Genomic DNA, 11206 nt, shown 5'->3' on the forward strand with positions numbered 1-11206 from the left:
AGGAACACTTCCTCTGTCGAATACTTCTGTCAGGAATATTAACTGGTTGTGCCAGTGATACCTTTGATTTAGATGGTGCTTTCTTAAAAACTGAGTGAGATAGTGAAGAGAGAGATAATGGGAACTGCAGATGCTGGAGATTCCAAGATAATAAAATGTGAGGCTGGATGAACACAGCAGGCCAAGCAGCATCTCAGGAGCACAAAAGCTGACGTTTCGGGCCTAGACCCTGCTGTGTTCATCCAGCCTCACATTTTATTATCTGAGATAGTGAATCTGTCTAGAGAGCTGTTAACTCTTGCAGATGGCAGTTCGCTCTCATTTTTCCCACTTGCCCTTTATTTTATACCCTTAATGACACATCAATATTCCTTACAATAGGATTGGTCCTGTGTTATCAAGACCATAAAATTTAAATTACATTTTTTTGGTATCTGGGCACCTGGTTCAAATTAATTGGTTAAATTCAAAACTTGTCTTGATAACAGAACAAAACTCATAATTGGCTTGCTGACTGTACAGCCTTTTAGTACAAATCTTTCAATTCAGGTGCTCTGTGCACTGGCAAATCCACAAGCTTCAGCCCATAGACATCCTTTATAAATCTCTAAGTGTAGAAAAAGCACATCGTCTTTTAAAGGTACCACACACTGCTTTCCCTCAGAGCATTTTGCAAACACCAATATTTTACAAATATCAAATTCTAATGTTTTGCCTTCCAGTTTACAAATACTCTACCCAACTTTGCAACAAGATGATGGTGTGGCTTAACAGTTGGTGCAAGAGGGCAAGTTTTAGATTCTTGGATCTCTGGGACCATTTCTGGGGAAGGTTGGACCTGCGCAAGCAGAAAGGTTTACATCTGAATCACAGTGGTACTAACATTCTTATGAGACAGTTTGCTCATCCTTTTGGGAGGAGTTTAAACTAACTCAGCAGGGGGAGAGGGCACTGAGTTTAAACCAACTCAGCAGGGAAAGGGAGCACAGAATCGTACAGTACAACAACTAATTCAGAGGGAGTACAATATTAATTTTCAAAGGAGTAAGGCAAGGCTGATGGTCTTTACTTTAAAGCCAGGAGTATCACAGATAAAATGGATGCGTTGTGATGATTGACACGTGGAAATGTGATATAGTAACCATTGCAGAGGCATGGCTGAGGGAAGGGTAATATAGGCAACTCCACATTCCTGAATATAAAATCTTGAGGCAAGTCAGAGGAGAGGGTAAAAGAGGAGGTGTTGCATTATTATTTATGGAGTACTGATATCTTGGAAGGGGCATCAAATGAAACCTGTGAGAACAGCTTAGGAATAAAAAAGGGACAGCCACATTGGTAGGGATTTATTATAAGCCACACCACCCCCCTCCCTAGAATATCAGCATGAAATTAAAGAGTAAATTTTGTGCACAATTCATGGAAATGTGTAAAAATAATAACAAACGGGCAATTACTGGCAGGATTTCAACTTTCCCACATTAACTGGGATAGGATTAAGAGTTTGGATGGAGTGGATTTCTTGAAATCAGTACAGGGGAACTTTTTAGGCCAATATGTAGAGGGTCCAACAACTGATGATGCTGTTTCAGAGTAATGAACCCAGACAAGTTGTTGAAGTGATGGTGAGGGAGTATTTTAGTGATAGCGAACACAACATGGTACAATTTAAGCTTACTATGGGCAAAGAAAGAGACAAGTTGCAAAAAAAGAAGTTCTGGATTGGGGGAGAGTGGAGTTTAGTACAATTAGGCAGGATCTGGCCAGGGTAGACTAGAATCACTACTAGTGGGGAAATCTACAGAAAACCAATGGGAGACATTAAAAAAGGAAATGGGGAGGGTACAAGCTCAACATGTTCCCTCATGGTGATAGGAAAGAGTAACAAGCCCAAAGAACCATGGATGACCAGAGATATTCAGGATATGATGAGAAGCAAAAGAGAGGCTTTTAGCAGTTACATAGGGAATAAATCAGTGGAGTACAGACAGTGCAAGGTGGAGCTTAAGAAAACAATTAGGGAAACAATGAAGGGTATGAGAAAGCTCTGGTAAAAGCAGGGAAAATCCCAAAATATCTTATAAGTATATAAATGAAGAGAATAACCAGGGAAAGAATAGGGCCTATTAGGTACCAACGGGGCAATCTACAGGTGGAGCCAGACAACATTAGTAGAGTGTTGAAACAATATTTCACATTTGTCTTCACTCAAGAGAATGAGGATGAAGGTACAGAACGCAGGGGGAGAGACTATGAGTTGCTTGAGAAAATTGGCATTGGAAAGTACAAAATATTGGATGTGTTGGCAAGCTTAAGATGGGCAAATCTCCAGGTCTGGATGAATTGTGGCCTAGGCTGCTCTGGGAGGTGAGGAAGGATGTTGCAGGGGCACTGACCCAAATTTTTAATTCTTGTCTAGCCGCAGGAGGACTGGAGAACAGCTAATGTGGCTCCAATATTTAGGAAGGGTTATACAGATAAGCCAGATAACTAGAAACCAGTGAGTCCCATGTCAATGGTACAGAAACCAGGGGGGAAATTCTGAAGGACAGCTTCCATCTCCAACTGAAGAGGTAAGGCTTGATGTGATAATACCACCAGGCTGTTGCCTTCCCTAACTTTACTTATGATCAAGAGTAGACTGATGGGATGGTAGTTGCCTGGGTTGGATATATACCCAGCAAATTTTTCACGTGCCAGCACCAACCTGTTTAGGGATGCAGCAAGTTTTGGAGCATGAACCTTCAATACTACTGTCAGAATGCTGTCAAGGACCAGACTCTTTGCAGTATCCAATGCCTTCATTCATCTCTTGATATCATGTGGAAGGAATCAAGCTGACTTTAGGATGACCAATTGCAATGCTAGGGCCCTCTGGAGGTGGAGGAGATGGATACTGCCACCAGTTGTTACAAATACTTCATCCTTACCTTTCATACTGATGTGGTCAGCACCCTGATCGTTAAGGATGGGGGTTGTGTTGTGGAACCTCCTCCTTCACCATCTACCAGCATTCATAAACATATGAACAAGGAACAGCAGTAGGCAATTCAGGCCTTTAAGCCTGCTCTGCCATTCAAATATGATCCTGGCTAATCTCATTTGTCTCAACTTCACTTTTCTACCCACATCCCATAGTGCTTCAACACATATCTCCTACTTAAATTTACTCAATGTCCTGGCATCCAAAGGACTCTGGGTGAGTGAATTCTACCGTCTCTTGACTCAAAAGTAATTTCTCCTCAGCACTGATTTAAGTCTACTACCCCCTTATCCTAAAGCTATGGCCTCTTATTCTAGATTGCCTCACAACAGGAAACATCTTCTTTACATGAACTTTGTAAATCCCCATTAGTATTTTATGTATCTCAATTAGATCTCCTCTCAGTCTTCTAAATTCCAGACAGTACAGGCTTAAACTGCTCAATCTATCTTCATAAGGCAAACCCCCAATCTCTGGAATCAATCTAGTAACTTCCTCTCAACTGCCTCCAATGCAAATACATCCCTCAAGTAAGGGGACCAAAAGTGTACACAGTATTCCAGATACAGTTTTACTAACCCTTTGAACTTTGCAGAACACTACTTTTACACTCTATTCTTTTAGTAATAAATGGCAAAATTCCACTGGTTTCTCTTTATTACCTGATATACCTGCATACTAGTTTTCTGTGATTTGTGCATGAGGACACCCTGATCCCTCTGCATCGAAGAACTCTGAAGTTTCTCTCCATTTAGACAATAAATTGCCCTTCAATTCTTCCAACCAATATTCATGGCCTGATATGACAGGACTGGATCTTAAATTTAATTGTGAAATTGCTTAGTTCTATCACTTGTTGGGTATGCTGTTGGCATGCGAGTAGTCCTGTTTTGTAGGTTCACAAAGTTGACACCTCGTGTTGCTCATGGCATTCTCTCTTGCTTTTAAATTGAACCAGAGTTCTACTCTTGGCTTGAGGGTTATGGTATTGTGGGGATATTCCGAACCAGGAAGTTGCAGATTGTGGTGGAATACAGTTCATCTGTGGTTGATGGTCCATAGTGCCTCATAGATGCCCCCTCTTGTGTTGCTAGACCCGTTTGAAATCTACTTAATTTAGCATAGTGATAGTTCCACATAACACAATGGAGGTTATTCTCAATTTGAAGATGGGACTTTGTCTCCAGCAGGACTGCACAGTGGTCACTCCTACCAATACTGTCATAGACAGATGCATCTGAGGCCAGCAGATTAATCAGGTGAAGGTCAATTATGTTTTTCTATATAATTGGCTCCTTCAGCACCTCCTGCTCACCTAGTCAAGTAAAGATGTCTTTTAGAATCCTGTCAGTCCAATCAGTACTGGTGCCGTCAAGCTGTTTTTGGTGATGGACACTGAAGTCTTCCACTCAGAGTACATTCTACACCCGCTGTGCCTGCTTCAACTGTCATTCATCATTGAGGAATACTGAGTCAGCTGCCAGGGAGAAGCTGAGTGGTATGTGGTAACCAGAAGGTTTCTTTGCCCACGTTTGCCTGAGTACTAGGAAACTTCACGAGGCCAGCAATCTCCTCCTGAGAAAGTGAGTTACAGTTTGCCTTACAGGGCATCCTGAAAATGTCCTCCTTATCCCAAGAGTCAGTCTTCTACTATGTTGCCATAATGGCTGATCTCATTTCAGCCTCATCTTCACTTTCAATCCATGTTAATAGAGTATCTCCAAATTGGTGTGGGGGTTGGGGGGGGGGGGGGGGGGGGGAGTGAGGGGAGACAGCGTCGACAAGCTCAGGTGGTTGGACAGCTGGTTTGTGATGCAAAGTGACGCTAACAGCAACATGAACAACTATCATAGAGTCACAGAGTTGTACCGCACAGAAACAGACCCCTCAGTTCAACTTGTAATGCTGAACAGACTTCCTAAATTAATCTAGTCCAATGTGCCAGCATTTGGCCTGTATCCTGTCACATACTCATCCAGATCCCTTTTAAATGTTGTTATTGTACCAGTCTCCACCACTTTCTCTGGTAGCTCATTCTATGCATGCACCACCGTCTGTGTGAAAAGTTGCCCCCTAGATGCCTTTTATATCTTTCCCCTCTCACCTTAAACTTATACCCTCTAGTTTTGGACTCCACTACCTTGGAAAAAGACCTTGGCTATTCACCTTATCCATGCTCCACACCCATCAGGCTCCAACGCTCCAGGGAGAATTGCCCCAACCTATTCAGTCACTCCCTATAGCTCAAACCCTCTAATCCCAGCAACATCCCTGTAAATCTTATGTGCACCCTTCCAAGTTTAACAACATCTTTCCTGTAGCAGGGAGACCAGTAGTGTCTGAGGAATGGTAATCCTCATGTTAAATCACCAAGTCATCTCTCTCTCATGGGACAGCAGTGCTATTGGTCTGTTAAGACTATGCTAACTTTACTAACTCCAGCATCATGGCCTCATCTTGTTAAGTAGCTTAACATTTGGTACCTGATTATACTGGATATTTATTACATTTCCAGGTTCCCTTTATCTAGGATGTTTGTTACGTCAAAGTACTCTAATATATTTGTTTAATAAAAATGAACTACGCTGATTCTGCTTGATTATATTATGTACTTGTAAATGCTGTGCAATTGTATTGCTCATAAAAGACTGTAATTAATATGTTTCATTCATTAGAGAAATGTTCCAACTAAAAAACAAACAAGATTTAACAATTATTATTAATCAAAAAGAACAAAAAAATTAACATTTATATTTTATAAAGCACAAAACATATTCAGTTATAATTTGAAACCCATAAAATTCGACATTATGCACAAACATTTCAGATTCAACGGTGTACGTTCCATCTACAAAACATTTTTTTTAAAATGAATAAGTGGTTTAAACCAAATACTTCAATTTGGGTTGTCTATGAAATGCAAAAGCCCATAATGATCTTTTCATCACACGGCTTATGACTCTATTTAACAGCTGGCAAAATCTATTGCTACCATAGCAACAATGCTTTTGAACTGCCATCACAAGAATACTGTACCGATGATGCTCACAACTGAGCTTCAGGTTTTCAGTTCACAATGAACCTACAAACTCTTACACCACTAATGAATGAATGTACGCTATAAACATCAACAATCAGATCTAAATTCCCTACCGATGCTAAATGACCTGCTTTTAATTCCCACCATCTTCTGTTTTTGTCTTGGATATCGAGAATTTGGATTGTTTTAATTAGAGTTGATTACTGTTAGCTGGCCTGCATCTTCATAAATTTAGCAATGAAGAAGCCTATTGTGTCCTTATTAGCAGACTTGATTGTGTGTGCTATCTGGCTGCTGTCCAGATCGGAACAAGAAACACTGGTACACTCTTCAGTCACGCTGGCTGGATCAAACCTCTGCAGCAATTTCCGCTGATCATAGGACAGTCCAGCACCCATCATTCCTTCTTCCCCCAGGTGAGGTTCCTACAGGAAAAATTGCATGTTTAGAAAGAAAACCTAATCTATTAGAAGTAGTGTTTTTGAAGCAGATGGATTATTCTTGAATTTGCAAAGAAATTAAACTTCATGTATATTTTATCCCTTTTCAGTAATATCAAGTAGAACATTGCAAAATCACATTATAAGCATAAATCCTCTAGTTATGAATAATTATTTAAATACTAAGAGACATCAACAAACTTCATTATCAACCTTGAAGTAAAATGTTTTATTTCAGAAATACAAACTTGTAAAAGTTTCCTTCTGGGATCTTGATATACATGCTAAATCCAAAGTCCTAAAATGAAGAATTAATTAAGCCCATTTCTCCAGTTACTTAAGATTGCTCATCAGACAGTAATGATTGTGACTGGATGCTGAAACAACAATAGTTACGAGGGTTTGGGTAATAGGAGCGAGGCCCCAACTAAATTTAAAATGAATAAAATTTTTATTGGCCGCAATTTAGTACACACTTCCCTCAGCATCCCAAGACATAACCCACCTGGGTCCAGTGGACTTATCTGTTTTTAGCTCCATCCAAGGTTCCCTAATTATTGCATTTACTTATACCTCACCTTTTGCCTGTCTTTACTATTTTGCAGTGCTTTTAAAGTCCTCCACTGTGAACACTGGTACAAAGTATTCATTCAACTCCCTACAAATACAATGGCAACAAGTGCAGGTCAGAGGCTGGGAAACCTACTGCCAATAACTTACCTCATCTGCCCAACATCTAGAAGGCACAAGTCAGGAGTGTGAAGGAACATTCCCATGTGCCTAGATGAGTGCAGCTCAAACATCACTTCAGAAGCTTGCCACCAGCCTGGTCAAGAAACCCGCTTGAATGGCACCACATCCACTAATCATCATTCATTCCATGATCAACATACAGAACCAGTAGTGCATACCATCTACAAGCTGCATTGCAGAAATTCACTGAGACTCCTCAGCACCTTTGAGACCCATGACCACCACCATCCAGAAGGACAAAAGCAGAAGATAAATGAACACAACACCACTTGCAAGTTCCCCTCTAAATCACTCAATGTCCTAACTTGAAAATTTATCAAAGTTCCTTCAGTATTGCAGTCAAAATCATGGAATGCCCTCCCTAAAAGCTTAATGGGTATCTTTACAGCACATGGACTGTAGCAGTTCAAGAAGCAGCTCATCAAAATCTTGTCAAAGGCAGTTGGTGATGGGCAAAACTGCCAGTCCAGCCAGCAATGCCCAAAAAATTAGATTAGATTCTCTACAGTGTGGAAACAGACCCTTCGGCCCAACAAATCCTCACTGCCCCTTGGATCATCCCACCCAGGCCCATCCCCCTATAACCCACACACCCCTGAACACTACGGGCAATTTAGCATGGCCGATCCACCAAGCCTGCACATCTTTGGACTGTGGGAGGAAACCGGAGCACCCGGAGGAAACCCACGCAGACACGGGGAGAATATGCAAACTCCACATGGACAGTTACCCAAGGCTGGAATCAAACCCGGGTCCCTGGTGCTGTGAGGCTGCAGTGCTAACCACTGAGCCACTGTGCTGCCCACTTGTGAATGGATTTTAATAATTGCGCTGTTAAGTGGATACACAGTGTAAATATTATTTTTGGTTTATCCTGGAAATTGCTAATTTTAAAACAGAAACACAAAATATGAAATCTGCAGCAAAATAAATATTTTAGGAGCAGAAATTACCAAATTCCTAGCAGTTCGTCTTGTGAGCTTTGGTGCCTTAGATAGTAATTGGTTTTGGAAATGTTAGCTATGTTACCCAACATTACATTGCTCGGGTTTATGAAGATAAATCTCTCATTGGATGGAGACGGTAATTAATTTCCTGGAATTGGGCTTGGTGGCATTATCTCTGGACTGTTAATCCAGATACCCAGGTAATATTCTGGGGACCCAAGTTTGAATCTCACCACGGTCGATGGTTGAGGGAGATAATGGGAACTGCAGATGCTGGAGAATCCAAGATAACAAAGTGTGAAGCTGGATGAACACAGCAGGCCAAGCAGCATTTTAGGAGCACAAAAGCTGACGTTTCGGGCCCGAAATGTCAGCTTTTGTGCTCCTAAGATGCTGCTTGGCCTGCTGTGTTCATCCAGCTTCACACTTTGTTATCACGGATAATGGTTGAAGCTGAATCCAGTAAGAAAAAGATCTGGAATCAAGATTCTAATCATAACCACAGATTCATTGTCAATTATTGGTAAAACTCGTCTGGTTCACTCGTGTCTTTTAGGAAGAAATCTGCATTCCTCCACAATAATAAAATGTGAGGCTGGATGAACACAGCAGGCCAAGCAGCATCTCAGGAGCACAAAAGCTGACGTTTCGGGCCTAGACCCTTCATCAGAGAGAGAAGCATTCCTCCCTGGTCTGCTTCAGACCCACAGCAATGTGTTGACTCTTAACTGCCCTCTAGCAATTAGGCATGGCCAAACAAATGCTGGCATAGCCAGTGATGCCCTCATCCATGAATAAAAACATTAAAAAAAAAGTTATGACAAAGTCTCTACATTTGGACTTCTAAATTACATTTCCCCCATACCAACAAAGGCTACGGTCAAGATTCTCAATCTAACTGCAACACGTAGAATCAGTCACACTTTGATATTTGTGTTTTAGTTGACATTTTCAATTCAACATATAGAAAAGGTAAAAGATAGGGTTTGTCTTTAAAATAAGATTCAGTTATGGCCCAATTATCCTGCACCCTCTGACCTTGCATCACCTGAAGATTACAATTAGCTCTGACTCCATCTGCAGGAAATTGAAATAGATGAAGTCACTGGATATTGTGAAAGGTTAAGGACCCTGACAGCATTCTAGTCATTGCATTTATACTCTAGAACTAGCCACATACCTAACCAAACAGCTAGAATACTCGCATTTGTCAGATAATGTAGAAAATTGCTAAGCTATGTCCGGTACATAGAAAGTAGGACAAATCCAACCTAGGCAATTAGCACACTCATCAGTTACTCTTTATCATCAGCAACAGGACGGTGGGGGTCATTGACAACACTAATAAAGGAATAAGCTGGACGCTAATGCTGAGTTTGGACTTCACCAGATTAACTCAGCTCCTGGCCTCGTTACAGGCTTAGTCCAAATTTGGAGAACAGAATTGAACTTGAGGTGACATGAGAGTGACTGCCCTTGATGCCTAGGCAGTTTTTGACCAAGTATGGCTTCAGGGAGCCTGGGAAAAACTGAAATTACTGGGGAAAAACTCTCAATTGGTTGGAGTGATATCTAACACAAAGAAAAATGGCCATACTTGTTAGCGGTCAATCATCTCAGTCCAAGGGCATCTCTGCAGGAGGTCTTCAGGGTAGTCTTCTTGGGTCAACCACCTTCAGCTGCTTCTTTCATAACCATCCTTCCATAATAAGGTTGGAAGTGGGAATATTTGGTGATTTTGCAAAAAGTTCACTGTCATTCAGGAGAACTCAGATACTGAGGCAGTCTGACTACATGCAACAAGATCCAGATCATATCCTGGTCTAGGCTGTTAAGTGGCAAGTAACATTTGCACTGCACAAGTGCAGGCAATGACCACCTCTGACAAGAGAAAATCTAACCAATGTTCCTTAATGTCCAATGGCATAATTGCTCTGCGGATGGTTAGGGATGTGAAATAAATGCCGGCATCGTCAGCAAAGCTCACATCCTATAAATGACAGAAGAATGGTCAGCTGAGATCTTAACAGCAATGTATATGTTCAGATAAACATGTATTTTTTACTCATTCATGGGATGTGGACATCACCGGCTGGATGCCAGTGTTGCTGATTTTTTAATATTGAAAGTTCTTTTTAACCAAATTTAACATGTAAATGCACAAATCACACAGATTTATTGGAGAAAACAGTCAATCACAACCTGGTGAAACTATCATTTTAGAAGCTACTTTAACTAGGTTAATTACATACTTACCTGTGGCTGTAGACTTAAGCACGGAAAAGAATCGAGTGCCCAGGCAACTTGTTCTTCATTTTCTGCCAATGTTATTGTACAAGTACTATACACCAAAATGCCTCCAGGTTTTAGTAAGTTCACTGCCTAGGCAAACATTTCAGAGTTAGAGACCACAGGCAAATATCAAACCAAAATAATTGCAGATGCTGGAATTATAAAATAATAGCAGATATACCAGAAACACTCAACATGTCAGGAGGTATTTGTAGAAAAACAAACATCGGGCTGAATCTTAAGTTTTTTTTAGCCAAAAGTCAGTTTTGCAGAGTTTTATACCGAGTTCCTTGCCGTGAAGCCTAGTAGGATATCTCGACTGTACCTATCAAACTTGGCTCATTAACAACCAACCCCCATGGCCTTATGCCATTGCTCTCGCATAATCCTAGCCTCATCCTAGCCTTCTGTTCCAAGAACAACCAGCCACTCACAAGATATCTGCCAAAAGACAGGCATCCTTGCTGCTCATATCTTCTTTGAGAGACTACGATGCTACTATTCTGGTGCTTCCCTCACCAGGAAGGAAGAGCCACAAAGCCACGCCGCTCACAGCACAGCACCACATCAGCTGACACACCCTCTCACGTTTAACTCCACATTTTCTCACCTTTGTTAATGTTCAGACACCAGGCCACACAGTTTACCTGTCCCTAGCTACATCCCATCTAACAATCACAAGTCATTGCTACTCTGTTTCCAATGTCCACTGTAGACCTCCAGCTTGTCATTGCTCAGTAGAGGGAAATCA

At 41.2% G+C, this 11206-nt stretch overlaps 1 protein-coding gene across 5 annotated transcripts in view; it reads right to left on the bottom strand.

Annotated features, from left to right (window-relative positions):
* Window positions 1-5765: 5765 nt before the first annotated feature.
* The window catches only part of nsun6 (NOP2/Sun RNA methyltransferase 6), a 42564-nt gene continuing 37123 nt past the window's right edge, over window positions 5766-11206 (bottom strand). For all 5 annotated transcript variants that reach the window (XM_048523287.1, XM_048523306.1, XM_048523296.2 and 2 more), the window contains 2 exons: window positions 10420-10545; window positions 5766-6448 (listed from right to left, as the gene is read on the bottom strand). In XM_048523287.1, coding sequence (XP_048379244.1) covers window positions 6230-6448; window positions 10420-10545 — 345 coding nt within the window. In that variant the 3' untranslated portion in view covers window positions 5766-6229. The remainder of the gene's footprint in view (window positions 6449-10419; window positions 10546-11206) is intronic.

Source organism: Stegostoma tigrinum, chromosome 2 (genome assembly GCF_030684315.1).
Source record: "Stegostoma tigrinum isolate sSteTig4 chromosome 2, sSteTig4.hap1, whole genome shotgun sequence".
Taxonomy (NCBI): domain Eukaryota; kingdom Metazoa; phylum Chordata; class Chondrichthyes; order Orectolobiformes; family Stegostomatidae; genus Stegostoma; species Stegostoma tigrinum.